Genomic DNA, 21,900 nt, shown 5'->3' on the forward strand with positions numbered 1-21,900 from the left:
CTTAGAGGAGCCCTGGGTTGCTGAGTTACTGTTACAACAAGGTTTTAAAAGCCTTGAAGAAGAAGAGTGTTCTCTTCTTTCCGATTTGCATACTTGGTGGGCAGCAATCAGCTGGTATGAACAGTTCAGAATGCCTGAACCCAACTTTTTACCCGCCTTAAAGGCCTATTGGGTTCATGACCTTAAGTGATTTTAAAAGTAGAAAGGTTGTCAAAGTTTTGAAACATATATACAGTATATTTAATTTGCTTTTGGAAATGAACATGAGAGAATTGTTGTCACTCTGCTCTGTTTCTGCTCTGATTATCTTTAGGACCAATCTTTGTGGGCATGCCTCGCTGGAATGGCAATGGCAAACAGAGAGCTAACCACTGCAGAGATGGCCTATGCTGCCATTGGAGAGGTAAGAACATTGGTTAAAGGTTAAAGGGGACCTATTATGAAAAACAGGTTTTTTCGCGCTTTAACATTTATAAAGTGGTCTCCCCTCAACCTGCCAACTCAGAGAAGGAGGAAAGCAACCAAATTCTGTAGTGTCTGTATTGTACAGCCGCCCGGATGAGCCGTCTAGTGTGATGTGGCTTCTACGAGCCGTTCAGATTCTGCTCCTTTTCGTTACGTAACCAAAATGCAAACCACGCCTACAACTAAACACCGTGTAACTGCATGCGAGCGTCCGACTATCGCATCGCACTGCGTGACATCGGACGCTCTCTGTCCATCTCCCTCCAGCCAGCTGCCACTTTATTGAGGTTTTTGTAGTGAAATGAGGAGGTATCATAGAGATAACTTCTCATTTCAACTAACTGGATCATCCGTTCCTCATCCATAACTGTTTCCTACAGCGCTTTCAACGCGAGCGGCAGGAAGAGAATTAGAAGCAGGGCGTCCGACAAATGTTCAGCTCAAAGCAGCGCTGCGTCGCTGCAGCCAGTTAGGAGTGGTTCTCAATTCCGGTCCTCGTGGGCCCCTGTCCTGCATGTTTTAGATGTTTCCCTGCACCAACACACCTGATTCTAATTAATGGTCCTAATTAGCTTGTCACCAAGGTCTGCACAGCTCTATTGATGACACAGGTACTTTTATCACGGTGTGCTGAAGCAGGGTAGCATCTAAAACATGCAGGACAGGGGCCCACGGGGACCGGAATTGAGAACCACTGGGACAGTCCAATAGAAAATAAAGCAAATGGATGGACGGAATTGATTTTGTCGCTGACGCTTGCTCGCATTGCATGCAGTTAGGAGACGGTAACTCCACCGGCCGGAGCTTCCGCCATTTTTTCGTAGCGGTGGATCGCGTCATTCAGGCAGCCAATCAGCACAGAGTCTCATTATCATAGCCCCGCCCACTCAGAATCCCTCATAGAGGAGGAGGTTAGAGAATGGGAAGATAAAGACATGGCTCAGGCTGAATTTCTAATTAATTTAGCAAAAACAATCCAAAGCTTGTTTTTAAGACATCCAAGGCCTGTTTAAAATAGGTATTAGATGCCATAATAGGTCCCCTTTAATTCAGCTGTAACTATCACTTTTTTCCCACCGACAAAATATACACAAGAACTTGATTGGTTGACAGTTGAATGGTGCTGAAAAAATGAATTAAAAAGATAAGGTTTCTCATTAACTACTGTCCTCACTTCCCCTCTGCATATCCTCTCCTTCCCTTCTGTCAGTTACCAAGGGTGCATTTCATCAACTTCATTAACGAGCAGCCATCGAAGGAGTCTATTCTGGCCCACATGTTGATATTCAGTGGTCAGGTCCGGGAAGCTGAGTCAACTCTCTTACAAGCTGGTCTCATTTACCAAGCCATACAAGTGAATATTGACCTCTTCAACTGGGAGAGGTATAATTCTCTTTATGTGAATGTTTTTATGAATATTCAGCGAGAAGGTTAAGAGCCATGTGCACGGTTTTGGAGGATGCCTTCAGATTTTTTATTTTTAACCAGGATGTTATGTTGTACACAGGGCACTGGAGCTGGCGGTCAAGCACAAGACCCATGTAGATACTGTACTGGCCCATAGGGAGAAGTTCCTACAGAAATTTGGAAGAAAGGAGACGAATAAGAGATTTCTGCAGTACTCAGAAGGGGTATGTTGTGGCATGTTCTTTACTGTGCTGTATGAATTTAGAGAGACATCTAATCCTATGTTTTTACAGTGTAAATTAGTTAGTTTTTTGTTTCGTTTTGTTTTTTTATCAGAGGTGTCAAAGGTGGTTGGGAGGATTAATTGGCTAAAAGTTGATGAAATTAGGCTACTACTAGCCCAATTTTGAAAAATGTATATTTATGTGTATATACATATATGCATTCAGTCATTCATATAAACATATATATATATATATATATATATATATATATATATATATATATATATATATATATATCCCATATTTAAATCAGTTTTAAAAAATGTTGTACAAAAACAGTTCAGCAAGCTTTTTGGTCAATTTAAAATGCAATTTCGAATATTTTTGTCTCACTCCATATGTTGTAGCTGCTTATTTTAAGGGTATTTTGTGCCATATTAGAAGAACTAAGCAAGATCAAAACCACTGGTGTGATGGAGGTGCTGTACAGCATCTGTGCTCCTACTCTCGGAGTGCTATGGAGAACCACATGTAGAACCAGTCAGCGAACACATGCCAAAATGAACAGCCTGATGGAACATCAGAGTAAGCCTCTGTACAGGGGAAATGGAAAAGAGGCTGGACAGCATTGCCTGTGTAGCTGTGTAAGCAATCCTATCAACAACACCCAGAAAGTAAAAGCAAGATAATGTTAGCCCCGGGTAATTTGAATTTCTACCAAATGTTAAGCCCCAGGATCGAATAAGTAAAATTAGGTCAGTTGAAGTGTACCACTAGTCCCCCACAGAGCTGCTGTGGTTTTTTTTGTTGATCATGGTCAGCTCTCTGTCCTTATTAGTTATTGATAAAGGTTCTTGCATTCAAAATGCAGCTTATACAGTTACTGAAGCCTGTTACTCATTACTACTGTGATCGCTTACAAATGACAAAGACAACAGGCCCGCCTAAAGATCCAATTTAAGAAATAAATCAGATTTTCTTAGTCTGAACAAAAGCTGTGTTGCTGTTTGCCATTAAGCATGGGGAAGCTTCTTCAGAGTTTAAATTACTTTAAACATCTTAAAACACTCATCACTTTCAAGGCAACCAGTTGTTTTATTTGATTAGGTCACGTGACCAGTCACGCCACTTTGTATCCAGTTTTCTGAAAACCTAAACATGCTACTCTTTAGTCACTGAAAAAGTTTACATGATACTCTTAATTATTCATTCACATCTAACGCAATGTTTTAGCTTTACTTTCATTTTATTGCTCGCTTCAGCCGGAACAGCTCAACAGCTGGAGAGATTTACTGACAGAATAGTTAGTTTAGCCTCTGCAACCACTCACAGCTCTCCCAAACCTTAAATAGGTTTAATTGACTCAGGAATGAATGCACACCCATAGTAACATGAGCTATCTCAACACGTATTGGACCAGATTTGAAATTATTAGGAATTGCGTTCTTTACTTTATAATGTGTTTTTATCAAGCAATTGTTTTGAGTTGGTTGATCAATTTATTCAAATTAATTTCATTTCTTTTGTCTGTTTCAGGTTGATGTGGACTGGGAAAAAATCCAGGCAAAGATAGAGATGGAGCTGTGTAAAGAGAGAGAGAGGGCTGCTAACGTCTCTGTGAGGAGCAGCGTAGCATCACACCGTTAATTTTCAGACTTTTCATTTGGGTTGACTCGACCTCAATGTAATGTGAAATTTTCACTTAGGATCGTGTCCATCATACATCTCCATGGAAAAAAACAAAAGCGGATGTGTGAAGCTTGCTTTGCCATGAAGACTGTGGACTCTGACTCTCACACTACAACATTCTTGTGACATGCGCTTTTGTCACGGAGTATACTTTGAATGAAAGTCTGTTACTACGGGTGAATAGAGACACTTCGCCTAACGTTTTTCACATATACACTGCAGCAGTGAAACTTGTTACGTCTGCATGTGATCAGGAGGGGCTTCATGTGAGACCACAAACATCCACATCAGACTAATTGAACTTCATGCTGTTCATAACCACCATGTCTGTGATGCCAAGTCCAGAAAATGTCCAAATAGAGCAGAGGATTGTCTGAATAACTCACAAGGCATTAAGTGTGCCTGCTGATGATATTTGTTGCTTCATGCTTTTTTGCAGTTTATTGCTTTATATCTGGATGTTACTTTGGTTTTTTGGTATCTAATTTGTCAACCGCATCTGCTGTAAACAGAAACAGTGCTTTCCATAGCATGCTTTTGCATAATTCCCTGGGTCCTGTTTGCTCCACCAAAGCTCCACTCCAGAGTATTTCCAGTCATGAGAACGCGTCCCACATAACAGTCCGCTGTACGTTCGTGAATGGACAATGGCAAACAGTGTCTAGACCTGATGCTCTGAACATTGTAACATGTTCAAATGTAAAACTGGCTTTAGAAAGGGAGCTCTTTGTTTTAAGTAGAGGCTTTTTTTTATTTGTTTCATTAACTTGGTATGCTCAGCCATGTAGAGGCATATCTCTTTTGTCATGTATGTTCAATGTTGTGTTTTTATATAATATTCTTTCACAGTTTATTATTCGTTATTCTTTGTAAATAAAGCAGATGTGGATATATTTATATTCCTTCAATACATGCTCTTTGTTTGTATTCCTTTATGTTTTTAAGGCTAACTGAGATTGCTCTTATTGAAACATTCTTGTATTTCCTCTTCTGCAAGTTTTGAAACCGAACGTTTGCCATGGAGCTCCACCCCCTGGTTGGCAGAGCACCAGTGCATCTTTTATATTGTTCTTATCCATCTCTTCCAGTGGTCCAGGAGGAATGTCATTCTCGGGTATCTCCAGAAACAGCTTCATTGCTAAGTCGTGATGATGTGGACACATATGGTAGAAAATGATCAGCTCAAGCCTTGAACCTGTGAGTGGCCACAGATGCTGAAACACCAGAGATTACTGTAGGTGTAGGAATATCTCTCACATTCTCTTTTGCTGTTACCTTTTTTCCCCCTCAGAAATTTGAAACACTTCTTGCGAAAACTCAACCTTAGTCATGGCCTCTTTTATTTTACTTCCTCTATCCACCAACGTTCCAACCCCACTAGGTTGGACAAACTATATAGTCATCCAGAGGAAATACCCTTCATCTAAGAAAAGATATGAAATGAAGGGTCGAATTACTAATCTACTGCTGTCAGTAGCCCATAAATGTTGAAAATAAGACATGAAATGATTGATTGTTTCTATGATGCTCTGCTTTGTACGCATACCCAGTGTCAAAAATGCTACAAAGAGGGGTTTTTGCATTTCAGTAAATGTATTCATTAAATCTATGGAAAAAAAAATATTTCAATTATATCTGGAAATTAATAATGTTGATGTCAGACCAGATTGTCCAGAGTTTTAAGTCACAGTGGCAACTACTAAACAATAATTGAGCTACATTTCATGTTTCTGAAACTAGATAGAAAACAGTGCCAGGTAAATGCTGTGCTTTAATTCAGCCAGAGAGGTGCACTCCTGTATTCAGTGGCTGGAAAGTGCTCCTGTTTAAAATTGATAGCCAAGTAATGCCGATGGGATATAATATAAACTTTAGAATGAGAAGAGTCTACGAACCAGCTACATCATTAAAATGCAACTGATCTTATGACCTGAGCATCAGTCATATATAGCTACACGCCTCTTAGAGTCACATACAGTACTGCACCTCTTATACCCATCAATGGGTTTTAACTATGGATGCAGTGCTTTTAAGGGAAAACTCCACCCACAAACCAATTTCCCTCTGGGAAGGAAAGCCATCAGTGATCACTATCAGTTCTGCCATCACAGACTGGCAGTATTGAATTACACAAGCCACAACAGTCACAGTACAGCCTTTAGTGCAAGGAGCATTAGAGGAGCTCAAGGTCGCTAATGGTGAATAAATGCTTCATCTCCTTTTTTTTAAAAGCTTACCATTTGTCAAAAATCATACTTTTACTCATTCTGATGAATGATATAGTTGTCTGGGACTACCTGATGTTGCGCAATTTTCATGAATATGTGTTTGTTTTCTGTTGGCAGAGAAACACAACCCATTATATTTTACGGGACTTAACAATGTGAAGATTATTCTCTGCATTACACCTTTTAAAATTAATTATAAACTTCACTGTTGACATATTTATCCACTTAAACATAAATGGTAAGTCATTTTTATCATGAAACTGAATAAAAATTAACCAGACATTGGCTATTAATGAAACTTCATGCAGCATACCGTTCCTTTAGTATGAGGTTTCAAAGTATGTACTGCATACTGGTCCAGCAGTCTCAGCTAGTACACAGTATGCCACTGTAAAAACAAATGTACTACAACACATAGTTTGCTCCTCATAAACACAAGAATATGATCAAATGTGTATTCTTTTTGATGAAAAGAATATTCTTAGTCTGTGGCCGCTCCAACCAGGTACTGACACACAGCATTATGGGATGCAGCACGCAAATAGACTGGTCATTTGCAAACAACATTTTGGGAGGAAGTAGTAAACCTTCCTATTTTAATCTAGAAAGTTCCTTTGTTATAGTTTCTGGGTCTGGAATTAGTGAGAAGGGAAACACTATGCCCTGTTAACCAGACACCAGTAATATCAACATAAAGTAATGGTGCACAACAGGTGAGACTTTTGAAGCATTAACTGTAACTGACTCGAGGTTGTCTTTTCTTCAGGAAAGTCGTACAGCTGAATGTAATTAGATTCTAATATGACTATAACAGCCACTATACTTCTCATGAGGTTTCCGCAACTTCATATCACCCTGCCAGAACATAGAAATGAGTTGCTCTCATTGTCCTTTGCTTCCTCTGAGCTATTTAGTATTTTTCTGTGTGGGCCAGCAGTTTTGATCTTGTCTGTTATCATCAAAATACAACCTTATTTCTTGGCAGCCTGTCCCCATCCCAGCTGTATAATCTCTATCACTTTTTTTTTCTGAACCAAGAAGAAAGGACACCCTACATGTAATTGGATGCTAAAAAGGCTCACAGGATTGGAACTTTTAAATGTACTTTAATTTATTTATTTTTCTGTCAGAGAAACTGGCTTCTCTAGTAGGAAAAAAGAAGGAAAAAACTGGCCCAGGCCTCTGATAAAATGCTTATCTAGCATCTTCGTGTGTGAGAGAGAGAGTGAATAGAATATTGCTTTCATGCTGATAAGACATAGTTCAACAGTCTCAGACCGGCCAAGATGTGTGCCTCAAGTACTCTGGTTGATATTAATCCCTTCTTTTCTTCAGTTCATATTTAAAGATTTCTTTTGGATGCAAATTTGACAAAGAATCCATTAAGCATTGGAACATTTTCAGGTCCAGCTGAATATTAAGCATTTTAGAGGAAGAAAGGGCGAGAATTTGATAGGACAAATGTTTCACGGTGCCACTAAAATTGAAGTGCTGGGGGGAAAACCTTAATGCGATTGTACCAGTGCCAAATTAGCTGTTTCTAAGCACAAATCACATCAATTTCATCCGCCTTCGCTTACTTTATAATCCCCTTTTTACCCAATCGGTAATTTGCATACAAAAGGAAAACTATTATCTTTGAGAACACGTACATTTTTCTCAGACTTTTCCTTTATTCTTTACATCCAGGATTATAAATGCTCTTGAGTTTGTGTCTCTCTCTCCACATGGTTATTATTCTCCCGGTGATATTAAATAGGATACTAGTACATGGTTTATTCCTCTAGCCCAGTCCCTCAAACGGAGTTCCGAGATGTCCTTGGGCTGCGCTGCGGTGCCGGGAGATCCCGCCTCTGCTCCCCCGGACCTCTGGGTCCGAGGTCCGGGGGAGCAGAGGCGGGATCTCCCGCTGCTGCTCCCCCGGACCTCGGTCCCTCGCTCCCCGACAACAAGTGCTCCTCGGAGCGGTCCCTGCTGCTGCTGATGTGCACCTCCCGCATGCTCTCCTCGTACGTGGGCAGGTATTTGACCTCGTCGTAGTTGGGCAGGCTGGGCGAGCTGAAGCCCCCGAGGCTGCGCTCCGGGTAGTACCGGGCCAGCAGCGAGTCCTGGGACGCGGACGCGTTGAACAGGGAGGAGGAGGAGGGCTCCTCCTCCTCGCAGCGCTCCGTGCGGCTCCGGTGGTGCCGGCTCCGGGGCCGCGGGCAGATGATCCGCTGGATGAAGTAGCCCATGGCGAAGAGCAGCAGCAGGATGAGGATGCCCGACAGCTTCCGCGTGATCCAGCCCACGTTGTCGAAGAACATGTGGATGGGCAGCTTGCAGCAGCGCAGCGCGGCGCCGCTGCTGCCGCCGCTGCCGCTGCTGCTGCCGTTGTTCCCGGCGGGGCCGCCGGGCGGGCAGCACTGCTGGCCGGCCGCGCACTGCAGCTCCTCGCAGCTGCGGTGGGCGGCGTGGCAGGCGGAGATCAGGCACGCCGAGATGAAGGTGCGAGTGGTCCTGCTGAAGCCCAGCAGACGGGGCTTCATGTCTGGAGCCCGCAGGATGGAGAGCTGCGGTGTTTCAGTCCGCTCCGGTGCTCCTCCACCTCCCCGGCTCTACTGCTGGAATCACGCCGAGCCGGGCAGCAGGTGCCCCATCATCATGTGGAGGATGAGGATGAGCTGTCTGCTGCGGTGTGGACGGTGGGAGTGGATGGAGCAGCGGTGTGTCTGAAGGGCGCAGTGATGGGAATCATGAATAATCTTACATCATTATTACGTGAGGACACTTTCATGAGGTTCACCGGTGAAAGCCATATGATCCCCCATCCTTTCACATTATTCACTGTCACCTCATGTGTCCTCCCAGAGAAACCTGGAATCTCGTCTAATTTACATGGGCAATCCCCTCTTAAAAAGCTGTGAGTTCAGGTACTGCAGTGGACCAATCAATAATCTAAAAATCACATCCTTTAGTATGAGGTTTCAAAGTATGTACTGCATACTGGTCCAGCAGTTGCAGCTAGTACACAGTATGTCACTTTAAAAACAAATGTACTACTACACATAGTTTGCTCCTCATAAACACAAGAATATTCGTTACAATCTAGAGGTGTCTGTAATTTCACAGTACAAGTAGCTAAAAAAGGTATGAGAAGGAGATGTGTCTCCATCGTTGGAGTTAAATTCTGGAATGATGCCAACATACATTTAAAAACATGTCATTCTTTTGTTGTATTTAAGAAAATGGTTTGCAAAGCTATTTTTGAAGCTTATAAGTGCAATTGACCATCTGTTAATGTTTCTTTGCTTTTCTATTGTTTCTTTGCCTTTTGTTGTTTCTTTGCTTTTCTATTCTCTTTTTGGTTTTCTGGAGGTCGGTAGCCAAGAATAGAAAGTTGGTACTATAGGATAGGCTTTTATAAGCAGTTTGCTTCTGCCTATGCCTTTTCAGTTATTGTTCAACACATTTTTTGGGTTTTGTATGAAAAGTTAATGCTGTGTACAATGTTTTTTTGGTGTTGTTTTGTGTTGCAATGACTGAATAAACTTCATTCATTCATTCATTCATTCATTCATTCATTCATTCATTCAATATGATCAAATGTGTATTCTTTTTAATGAAAAGAATATTCTTAGTCTGTGGCCGCTCCAACCAGGTACTGACACACTGCATTATGGGACTGGTCATTTGCAAACAACATTTTTGGGGGAAGTAGTAAACCTTCCTATTTTAATCCGTAGAAAGTTCCTAATAGTTCTTGGTCTGGAATTAGTGAGAAGGGAAACGCTATGCCCTGTTAACCAGACACCCAGGTAATATCAACATAAAGTAATGGTGCACAACAAGTGAGACTTTTGAAGCATTAAGTGTAACTGACTCAATGTTGTCTTTTCTTCAGGAAAGTCGTACAGCTGAATGTAATTAGATTCTAATATGGCTATAACAGCCACTATACTTCTCATGAGGTTTCTGCAACTTCATATCACCCTGCCAGAAATGAGTCTGTTTCAGTCATGTTTCCAGTTGCTCTCATTGTCCTTTGCTTCCTCTGAGCTATTTAGTATTTTTCTGTGTGGGCCAGCAACTCCACCTCCCCGGCTCTACTGCTGAAGTCACGCCGAGCCGGGCAGCAGGTGCCCCATCATGTGGAGGATGAGGATGAGCTGTCTGCTGCGGTGTGGTTTTTGGACGTTGGGAGTGAAGCAGCGGTGTGTCTGATGGGCGCAGTGATGGGAATCATGAATAATCTTACATCATTATTACGTGAGGACCCTTTCATGAGGTTCACCGGTGAAAGCCATATGATCCCCCATCCTTTCACATTATTCACTGTCAAGTGTCCTCCCAGAGAAACCTGGAGTCTCATCTAATTTACATGGGCAATCCCCTCTTAAAAAGCTGTGAGTTCAGGTACTGCAGTGGACCAATCAATAATCTAAAAATCACACTCTCTTCAAATCCAAGGTTTGACATGTCAGAACATATAAGAAGTGATTTGGTCTTAAAATGTACGCTTGAACGTCAGTTGTACATCAACACATATTACACTGCCTTAATAATTAAAAAATGTTGAAGCTGTAGGTGAACTTCAAGTTATTGCAACTAAAGACTGTTTTACGTCCAATTAAATCATGGGATATTCGTAGTTTTTTACACATTGATTCAGGTTTTTTTAATTCTTCATTGCTTATTCACTTATTTTACTTTTCTAGTTCAGGAGAAGTGGTTACAACTACAGGTTGGGGAGTTAAAATCCACTGCGCTATGGTACTCTGTATTCTTAACTAGTCATGCTGTGTTTATAGAGCGAATATTTAAATCCAGGCATTACAAAGCACTATGCTACAGAGAAATAGTTAACGTGAACCAGGTGTTTTATTATTGGCAATAGGCCTATGAATGCACCACTTACCTTGTGTGAATTTAAAAAACAGCAAATGAACACATTTAGTAAGTCAGCAGTTTAATGTAACTGGTTAATGTACCTGGGGGCTGGTTGTATCTAATGCTATTTAATATAAGGTGTTTTAAAAGATAACGTTGCCTGTCTAAGTAAAAGCTTTATAAGTGAAGCTTATTGAACATTTCCATCTGAACTGCAGTCTGGTATAAAGTAGCAGCCCGCCACTGGGGTTGTTCGGCTTTATACCCAAAGGAGGCTTTCAGTTTCTCAGACTCCACTTCATGACTTGTTGCCCCCAAAAGACCAGGCTGGACTTTAAATCCGCACCCTCATTGGCCAAAGGGCTGCATATAACCAGCGATAGCAAATGCATCTGATAAAATGTCCAACAGGTCTACTCTTCTCATAAAAAATTAATAGTTCATGCAGTGTGGGATGTAATGGACCCTCATTAGAACAGTGTCTGGATCCACATGAGCTCACCCCAGAGAACCATGTGTCTCTATGCTGCACAACATAACCATAAAACTAAAGTCTCCAGTTTAATAGTAGTCTCTTTGCACAATATGTTAATTTACACTAAAGATGTTCCTTTGGAGCTCTTCCAAGAGTGACAAACAGCTCACAAACCTGCTGTAAAAGTCCAAAATATTAGCTGATTAATTACAGCACTCAGCATAATGTCGTGCAGCGCAATGAAGCACTGATTTAGTGATAGATTGGCCAACTCCACTCTTCAAAGACTTTTGTTCTTCTTGGATCTAAAGTGATAAAAGGTTCTTTTTTATACTGACTGAAATGTGTTATATTTAGACAGAATCTGGGACTATAGCCTGCTTTTGAAAAGGCGATAGATTATGTTAAAAACCAACAGAAAGAACCAGCTATGCTTGAAAGCTTATGTTTGGATGTCTCAAGTGTCTAAACTCTGACATAACAGAACCGTGTCATTTAATTTTGGGCAACTTGAGTCTGGAAAAAAAAAAAAAAAGGCCATTCAGTGAGTTGTTTAGATTTTTCTGGTTCTAAGACATCACAGACCCAGGTCAGAGGATAACTACCACCCTCCACATCTTTTCTTCAACCCAAGCATCTTTTTCTGTTTCTCTGGAAGTGGCATACTATAAAACTGTTACACAAATGTCAAAAGATGAAAGGAGGGGTGGAGTGACTCCAGAGGAGGCTGGAATCCTTTTTCATGTCCTCATAGTCTAAATTGTGGTATTTCAGCCTGTCTCGTCTTCATGTTCCTGTTTGTCACTAACAGCCAGTCTGTATTCTTTTCTTTCCAAAACAAAGCCTAATGCACAATACACCAAATCTAATTACAGGAGCATTATGACATGACATTCAGTTCGAGAACCGCATCATGCAACCTAATTTATGCAGCATCATGTTTCTTTCTGTAATCTGCCTCAGTGAGGGAAATGTGATCGTAGGGTGGCCTTCTAATCAAGTAAACAATCAATAGCCTTCAGACTGGAACTCTGAGAGGCACAGAAACTCCCCTTTCCAGTCCAGTTTTTGAGGGCTTTCCCAGCAATTCTCTTCCTTAATGGCTGTTATTGATAGGTGGGGGATACGACAGCTATTTTTAATCACAGCTTTTGTGCTGCAGTTTCTGAAACGTAGAAGAATGCTGCAGTCCTCACAGTACAGATGAAACAACTGAGCATATTTGTCTTTTTAATCGCCCAAATCAAACCCAACTGAGAAATTAGGAAGAATGTAAATCAGAGGGATAAATGAAAGATGACATTCAGTAATGTTCCCATTTAATTTTATGATCATATACATTGTTCACAGATGTATGAAACGCAGTCAGTTTGTTCTACCCTCTTCTCTGTCTTCAGTCTATATTTCTCTTTCTTAAGTCTATTCCTAACCAACCACATCCTGCACTTTTTCCTCTTTCCCTGAAATTCACCACAAAGTGCTGTTCCTGTGTGAGTAAGATTGATCGACTAAACTCTCCACGTTTATCTCTCTTTATCTCCCACTCTTTCTTGTTGCCTGCCCATGTTGGAGCAGCCTTCAGCAAACACATCAAACTAATTGGAAACCAACTGCAACCCATAGCAAACCGAAAAGAACAAACCATCTTCTTTTCTCTTTTGAGACGGTATTTCTACAGAAAGAGAGCTAACTTTCTGTCATGAGATTTGAATCATTGATGTAAATGGATGTGGAAATGGAGATGTATGACTTGTAGACAGATGTAGAACTATGAGTGGATTACAGCGTGATACTAAGAGGTTTTTAACTCAGTAAATCTGTTAACACCACCAAGTCAAAGGCAAACGTACTCTTGTTGCATTAGCCTACACAACGATTTGAATTTCCTATCGACTATGTGGACGACAATTAAATAGATGGCACACCAACTCTTCTATATCACTATAATAAATGTGTTGTGCTGTATGCTTCTATTAATGTGGCACAATGGCCTCTTGTGTTGTGCTTAATAATGCTGTCTTATGGGTTCCATTAGCTTTTTGTATAGTTGAATGGCAGCGTTCATTTTCATGTGTCAGAGATGTTGATGTACGGCCCGCCCAGTGGTCACTGTCACAGTTATCACGTTTGCATTAATTATGAAACAGAGACGGCCTTGTCAGGCTTTGGTTAAAGGGTCCATTGGTGATTCTGGGTTTCACTTTGTTTGCTCCAGGGCAGAAGTCACAACCTTAGGGTTACTGCCCCAGGACCAATCATCGCCTATTTTCTACCTGCTGTATATATGGCCTGATTGCATGATATGATTGATTGTCATAATGTATAATCAAGCGTACATCTATGTAATACTCTTCAACATCCACAGACAATCGATATATGGAGAATCTCTTTCTGTGTAGACATGTTACAGATGAATTTGCAGATGAGGGCCGGTTGCTGCATCAGTTTAAAGTGTGAGTATGTAAATACTGTATCTGTGCAGGATACATGTGTGGGTGTCATCTGCGTCCGTGTATTCCCATCAGCTTGAAATCTAATAAAAGGAGGGAAAAAAAAAACAGAGCCTGCAGTCAGTGTAGATTTTGCAAATCCAGAAAGTCCTTCACCGCAGCTATTTCACACCCACATACTTCCTCTAATCTTATCGCTTTGCAGGCTCGGAGGTCTTAAAATACACGTACTGTGTGTGTGCTCAGAACATGTGGCAAGTGTATTTATGTTTTAGCTTGTTTTTGTGGACATCTATATGGTTTCAGGCGCCTTTTCTTTTTTTTTTTTTTTTTCCTGTTTTGCATCACTGGAAAAATGCAGCAGACTGGGACATGATGCATGAGCAGGGCAAGAGGGGATGACATCAGCAGGGTCACTGGACAGATTTGATTTAACACACTGCATAGTGAGAAGTTTGTGCTTTTGAACAAGCATTTACATGTAGTAACTCCTTGCAAGCATGTTTGAGAGAAATTGAGCGCCTGTTACGTTAATGTGGCTTGTCCTCCCAGCTGTGTGTAGTTTTTGGCGTTGAGATGAATCAGAATCTAGACTTCCTTTGAGAAAAAAGATTAAAAAACTGCTCAAGAAGGCCAAAAAAAATCCCCAACAGAAGAGATGGGGGTCAAAATCCCTTTTTGTCTCATGGGAATTACTCTCAGTGATCTTTTGGAAAAAAAAAAAAAAAAAAATGTAACTCTGAGCCAGGCTTTTTGACATTATACTGAACAACCATATAAGATTTCGCTTATGATGAACTGCAGCCATAAAAGACTGCTATCACTCAGACTGGTTTGTTGAGATAAACTGCAAAGTGATTTGACTCAGCATTGCTGCACTATATTCATTGGCAACATTACGTTATTAAGAACGTTGTATGCAGAAAACTGAAAATTAGCCCGGCAGATTTAAGTGGGAGAGCTGTTGAGTATCAAAGGTGCTGACACACTCCTTTTCCAAGTCTGTGAATGGCCCTGAGCTAACACCAAAAACAGGGAAAACCTTATAGATAACCCATCTACCATCCAGCTGCAGATGACTCAGTTACTCAAACACATATACACACACACACCACACAGACACCTGGAGGTTAAATATAGGACAACATTTTCCTTTTCCCACATGTTTTGAGTGGGGGTGGAAGGTAGGGGATTTTTGCACCCCTGCCTCTGCATTTCTGCGCTGAGTCACACTAAAAGAGGAGCGGGGAGTCTATGTCTGAGAAAGGGGACTAGACTATAGCTTTTAGCTGCCTCGCTCTTACCAAACGCCCACATTAGATCCCAGGGTTCGTCCTTCTGTGGCCCCTGAAAGCACTGAGCTCCCCCTGGGGACTCTGACAGTAATGCATCAGCAACACAAAGACAGGGGTGGGATAGACGGACAGAGGGAGGGAGGCTGTGACACAAAGCATTATACAGGGCGCTGACAGACTTAGTATGATATAGAGCAATGTGTACAGTGGATGGATTGTGTAAGGAATGGGAGGGTGTAAACTAATGTCAGAGGGGAGCAGGAGCAAGGCAGTCAAGTCAAAAACTCAAAACCAGGTTCCCTTTTGATGGTGCAGAAGCTAACCTTCTTCCCTTCTTGAGTTCTGTGGCTTTCAGTATATTTCACCAGTCAGTGTTACAGATGTCCACAGACAGGAAACTTGTCAGGGCTTTAAAGCTCTCTCTCATCAGTACTAGTGTTTATTACGGATAGAGTCTTTGTAGAGGGTTGTTTGCATATTTAAGGGGATGTTAAGATAGGCCTTCATACATGGATTTCCTTTCAATGAGATTTCTTCATAGCCCAAAATCCTTTCTCTAATAATTTCTGAATAACATATGAAATGGCAATAATCAGAAAAAAAACCCTCAGAAACAAACATTGTCATAAGTGTTTATCCACAATGCTATGAGCAGATTTAAAGAACTATTAACTTTGTTTCCTTAACCACACATACAGTATAAAAGCTATGGAGGGCAGCTCTCCAGATTTGACTCCCACACTTTTGGACTATGTGGTTGACAAGGCCGCGCCCTCTCCACATTCAGATCTTGATACTGTTCTGTTTTTGAAGAAAGTGTTGACTCAAACATGGTAGACTCTTTAGAACACATGATTGCGTACCTTAAAACAAACATTGATCAAACTGGAAGGAAAATGGCATTCCATTAAATCTAAAGAATGTTATTTAGTCTAGAAAGATAGCCTTGCAACACTTTTCTTAGGAAGAAAAAAAGAAAAGGAAAAACAAACCCTTGTGCAGGGCTTGAGCTGGACTATTTAGGGATCTTGTATGCCTTATCAATTTCAGATTTAACTCTTTCAACTAGTTATACACCACAAACATTCAAAGCTAGTTTTATTTTAAAACTAGAGGCAGGCTGTTTAAAAAGCCCACTCCTGATCTTGATGTTTGGCCATTTACAGACCTGTAACCTTCCTTTCATTTCTAAAATAATTGAAAAACAGTCTTACAACCACTAATCACACACCAGTGGCCCCAACATCTCATTACAAAGGCTCGTCCAAGAGTATAAAAAAAGAGTACACATTTGGTCTGGTAAAAAAAAGTCCAAAAATGTTAATTAAAAAAAAAAATAATAATTATGAATTTTCTACATATAACAGCGTAAAGGGGTGTTCCTCTGGGTCCTGCATTAGGACTAATGTTTTTCTTATGTTGTTTAATTTCCTTTCAGGGATTAATAAAGTACTTTAAATTCAATTCCATCCATCCATCCATCCATCCATCCATCCATCCATCCATCTGCATGTTAGGCTACTTTGAGACTCTAAATTGCCGTGTGACTGCTTGGCTATGTGGCCCTGTAATGGACTGGTGACTTGTCCAGAGTGTTTCCATGTATTTCTCCTAAAAACAGGATCCAGCAGACCCCCACTACCATGAATAGAAGAGAACTGGTATAGATAATGAAAAAACAATAATGAATGGCTGGATGACAGTTCTTTTTATCAATTACCGGTAAGTCTGAAGAACCTGATCAGTAACTGAAGTTTCGTGTTTGCTCTCTGTTGTGTTGGAGATTGAAAAACTTTAAAGACCTGTCATTTTCTACTTTTGCATTCCTCTGAGATCGAAACCTCGGAAATGTACTTTCTGTGTACCGTACCATAAATGAACATTGTAGTATTACCAAAATCATAAGTATATTTTCCCAAAGTGACATGAAAAATCCAGTCATGGCATTTATTGCATCGAGACCAAACCAATGCAGTGCCATTTTCGTAAAAAAATGCCAAAAATAATTTAGCTAGACCACTCGTTCACCATTTATTCTACCAGTAGAGATCAGTTTTAGGTTCATGCATAAGATAATTTAAAATGTATCTTATCACCACAAAGTCCTAAATAGCCCAACTATTTTGTATCTCATTACTCATTTATCACCCTGCAAGATTTCTTTTCATTCAGAAAGTCAACTTGTAATTCCAAAAATGTCAAGGACTGCAATGGGACAAACTTGGCTTGAATCTGATAGACTTTTGACACTTATGGCTGTGTCACACAACACTGGGAACTGTTGCGTGGGCCAGGGGAGGCCCAGTGCTGTGTGGCGCGTCATACTTGGCTCATGGGAAGTGTTACAGAGGTCAGATGTATCCCAAATGTCATAAATCCAATTTGGTATGGTAAGTGTTGTCATGGCTAGATGTGCTGCAAAATACAAATGTGGTCCATATCTGCTGGTGTTGACTCATCCATAGTCAACGCCACCAGTCAAAACAAAAACAAAAAATATGTAAGACATGTTTGGGCCAAATCTTTGCTTTCAGGGTGCAGGTTGGTTTAGATGGATTTTCAGCCAGTCGCCTCGTCCACTGACATGGATAAAGGCTTCAAATCCTCCTTAGAATCAAGACGCCCAGATTAAAAGAGACAAAGAGGAATAAAAAGTAACCAGTATTGCCAAACCTGCAGGAATACAGCAATACAGCAATACAGCAATACAGCAAATAGATGCTACAAAGCTACACTTATAAAGAAAAAAATGAGTAAAGGCCTGAGATTATGAAAATTAAATCAAAGTTGTCATGAGTGAAGTCACAAGTTCTCTCACAAGTCATTAGCATTTGATCCAAGTCGAGGATAAAATATTAAAGTTTCTGAAACACTTTTGTTGATAAAAATCTAGAAATGACAACACTACTCTGACTTATTTATTTATTTATTTTTTGGGTCAAATTGAATGATTTAAGAGAACTGCCAGAAGACTGACTATGTTTTCCTCAGAAATCTCTCATAGCTGGGTGATTTCCACAGCTTATCTCTTACTTTCTCCCTCAGCCTTCTCCACGCAGCACTGCACCATACAGGCACAGCTTCTTTGTTGTTGTGGATCTTTTAAAACGAACCTAACAGCCCCACTAGCAAAAATGATCCATTGATTTTTACCGGATACCGTTTTTCAGATCTCAGAGGACTACTTTTGTATGTACTTTTGTACATATATATATATATATGTTATAAAGGCAAAGTCTGAGCACTAAGGTATATTATTTTTTTAATATATCTTTACATCTATGGAGAATGTGCATGTGTTGGAAGGTGTGCACGTGTTGACGTATGAGTTTTTGTCTTTGTGATAGATAATGAGTCTCCAGGGTTTATGAGTGACATCATTGTTTCCACAGAGGTTAGTTGATCTATATTGACGGGAAAAGGAAAAATATCTTAATACATCTACAATACACATACTGTACATAAACACACACAGAGACAATGAAACCATGTTTAAGCTGATCCACACACTAAGAAAAGTCATGCATTTCCCAACACTAGTTGAGATAGGAATAATTACAGCACACTAAATGTTCTGATTATTGGTAGTATACATGTATGTCTTTGGTTGTATGTTAAAATCAAGATTCAATAGGTTGATACTTGGCCTGTGAGTCTAAAAGTTTGTTTTTTTTATTTATCAATGCTGTCTATGCTAATTGCAAAAGTGCAATTACTAAAATCAGCAACACATCAGCAAATGTAACAAGCAGTGACAACGTTCCAGAGATGGCATTGCTAGTTTATCACTTAATGATGTATTGTTTACTGCACCAGTTTGGTTCAGACAATACTATCTTAACAACTACCTAATGGATTTGACATTTCAGATGATATTTTGCAGAGGCAGATGAATCCTACTGATTTTGGTGGCTTGGCTGTTCTTTTAGCACCACCATCAGGTCAAACTTTCCATTTATCCTCTGCATTACCTCAGCATGAAACACCACATGACATAAAAGTTGGTACACATGTGTCATAGTTCCCAGATGATGTATCCTGCTGACTTTGATGATCTGGTTATTTCCACTATAAGGTTTATTGCTGTTTTAAACAGAATGTAGTAACAACCGTTGGCTTGGCTGCCATGGAAGCTTTTCAGATTTCCATCTCCCTATCTGGATGAAATGCGTTAACTTTGGTGATTCAGCTGTTTCTAATGGAGGTCAGATGTAAGTTTGTACAGTACTGGTGCATTTGACAGAATACTTGTGAGCCTATTCACACCATGAGTGAGGTGAAAATGTTGAAAATGTATTAAAGGATATGTGAACTTTGAGCTCATAGGATCATTGAATATGGGTACATTTTATCTGAGGTTTAGTCTCTCCAGCATTTTGTCTTAAGTTGGATCAATGCAAAAGCTGATTTCTTTTTGCAGCTCAAACCTTGAGGTTCAAATACTTCTGCATTTCAGATTGTCTCCTCTCATCTTTCCCTTGTCTTCTGAAATATTCTCGTCTTATCCTCCTGACCTTCCTCGCCCTCCCCAGCCTTCCCCTCTCCTCCACTGCCTCTGCATTATCTCCTCTGATTTCCTGAGCTGTTGGGGATATAGTTTCGCCACTGAGTGCGATGTTGTGGTGCCTCTTGGTGCTGAGAGGAGCTGATCTCTCTCTTTAGACTCTCAGACTTGGATATTACCCCTGTTGTTCTCCAGTATCTCTTCTCTTTGCTCCTGCAGTCTGCAAAGTACATATTCATTTCTCAAGCTGGACAAGTTGCAGGAGGGGAGAGATCAGTGAGTTGAAGATCAATAGGAAAGCCTTTGATCCTTCACCCATTCCTCCCACTGGTCATCCCAGACACTCAGACAGCTCCGTCTCCATTATTTGCTCTCTCTGTTGGACACTAGATTTACATGTCATGGATGGAGACCAGCCTCCTTTGATTCCTTTTAACATTTCATAACTGCGCTGCTCGTTGATACTGTGATCAGTCTTGATATCATTTACTTGAATCCAAACTGCATGCGCCCTGTGGTGTGAGCATAATTTAGGCACAGATGGCTTTGCAGCTGAGTTAGTTCGTTTGCTGTCTGATGAGACATCTGGTGGTGCATCTATGTAATGCAACCTGCATATTATTATTTTTTTCCCGCTTAAAGTGACCCAGATGCCCCATGGCGTGGTGGTTGTCCCCTTTACTGTGGTGGTAAAGGTATATATGTATATATATATATATATATATATATATATATATATATATATATATATATATATATATATATATATATATATATATATATATATATATATATATATATATATATACACTTGTGGCGTCACTATAAAAAGAGCAGTATGCAGAAACTTTATGTAGCCTATAATGATGGGATGAGGCTGTTGCTCAAGGTGCCACGCTGGAGCAGTGCAAGTCAGCTGTTTGTCAGTGTCGGTGTGCCTACCTGCACTGCTGTACTGCGTAACCTTATGCATACAGGTTGTCGGACTCTGTGAACAATATAATTTTTACACTGACCAACCCTGCACAGAGCTCAGTCAGGTTCTTCCCCAAAATCTGGAATCATTGGCGTCTCAGCCTTTATGTAAATGTATGTGATATGTGATTACTGTGGATTTTATCCTTATTGTTTGTACCCTTTGTCTGTTGTGCTATGGACCTTGTGTCCTTAATAAAGCGTATTATTATATATATATATATATATATATATATATATATATATATATATATATATATATATATATATATATATATATATGTATGTATGTGTATATATATATATATAATGTATATGTATGTATGTATATGTGTGTGTATCTAATATATATATGTGTGTGTATGTAAATCTATCTATCTATCTATCTATCTATCTATCTATCTATCTATCTATCTATCTATCTATCTATCTATCTATCTATCTATCTATCTATCTATCTATCTATCTATCTATCTATCTATCTATCTATCTATCTATCTATCTATCTATCTATCTATCTATCTATCTATCTGTATACACTATACAGTCTAATGGTTTTAGCCGTTTTTTTGTTTTTGTATTTGCCTCATCTAGTATGCACTTATTTATCTTTAGTTGTACTTGGATTTATCTTTAATCTATCTGTTTTTGGTTGTTATTTGTTTTTTTCATTTTCGTTTTTTCATTTAGGAAAATTCATTTTCTTTTTTTTTTCATTGTTTTCTGCTTCTTATTATCTCTAGTTTTTATTAGTTGTTGTTTTTTGTCTTGTTTTTCTTTTTAGTTGTTGTTCTTTGTACTTGTTATCTACTTTGTTTTATTCTGTTTAACTAACATTTTATATTGTACTGTAAAAGTTTTTTAGAAATGTATATTTGTACTGTTGGACCCCAGGAAGAATAGTTGCTGCTGAGGCAGCAACTAATGGGGATCTGAAATAAATAAATCAATACACATGCAGCTGGTATCCAACATTTATCTTTTACCAATGCGTAACAGCAAACACCCATTTGCACTCACACAAGCTGCTTTCCTGGGATATAAAAGTGCTGAAGATTTTAATAAAGGCTGTTCCGTCTGCAGAGCGCGGGATGCTGCGGCTCCTCCTCCGCAGATCTACAACTGAGCTGCGCGGTGATTAGTGCGTGTTATTACCATCAACATGACGTTAAGATCTGCGCTGCAGTTTCCACGCTGAATGCGAAAGACAACAATAACCTCGCATGTCGATGGGAGACGTTTTTGGATGTTCAGATGAAGATGTTTTAATGTCGTGAGGACATGTTACACTCATAGGGACGCCCTCGCCGAATCCCGCC

The 21,900-nt window shown here is 40.0% G+C and overlaps 3 protein-coding genes across 3 annotated transcripts in view; 2 read left to right on the forward strand and 1 right to left on the reverse strand.

Annotated features, from left to right (window-relative positions):
- The window catches only part of ift80 (intraflagellar transport 80 homolog (Chlamydomonas)), a 70,632-nt gene extending 65,934 nt beyond the window's left edge, over positions 1-4,698 (forward strand). The window contains exons 18-21 of the mRNA XM_061719472.1: positions 314-403; positions 1,676-1,848; positions 1,973-2,096; positions 3,633-4,698. Of these exons, the coding sequence (XP_061575456.1) occupies positions 314-403; positions 1,676-1,848; positions 1,973-2,096; positions 3,633-3,743 (498 nt within the window). The 3' untranslated portion in view covers positions 3,744-4,698. The remainder of the gene's footprint in view (positions 1-313; positions 404-1,675; positions 1,849-1,972; positions 2,097-3,632) is intronic.
- Positions 4,699-7,809: 3,111 nt separating this feature from the next.
- Positions 7,810-8,737, reverse strand: LOC133442531 (uncharacterized membrane protein C3orf80 homolog). Its single transcript, XM_061720538.1, has one exon. It carries the CDS (start codon positions 8,539-8,541, stop codon positions 7,810-7,812), a length of 732 nt encoding a protein of 243 aa, XP_061576522.1. The 5' UTR covers positions 8,542-8,737.
- The window catches only part of si:dkeyp-97b10.3 (uncharacterized), a 31,094-nt gene continuing 17,751 nt past the window's right edge, over positions 8,558-21,900 (forward strand). The window contains exons 1-3 of the mRNA XM_061720539.1: positions 8,558-8,697; positions 10,080-10,224; positions 19,826-19,882. Of these exons, the coding sequence (XP_061576523.1) occupies positions 8,558-8,697; positions 10,080-10,224; positions 19,826-19,882 (342 nt within the window). The remainder of the gene's footprint in view (positions 8,698-10,079; positions 10,225-19,825; positions 19,883-21,900) is intronic.

Source organism: Cololabis saira, chromosome 4 (assembly GCF_033807715.1).
Source record: "Cololabis saira isolate AMF1-May2022 chromosome 4, fColSai1.1, whole genome shotgun sequence".
NCBI classification, from domain to species: domain Eukaryota; kingdom Metazoa; phylum Chordata; class Actinopteri; order Beloniformes; family Belonidae; genus Cololabis; species Cololabis saira.

Excerpts from the sequence above, each read along its gene's own strand:
- LOC133442531 (XM_061720538.1), bottom strand. The coding sequence starts at position 8,541 with ATGAAGCCCCGTCTGCTGGGCTTCAGCAGGACCACTCGCACCTTCATC.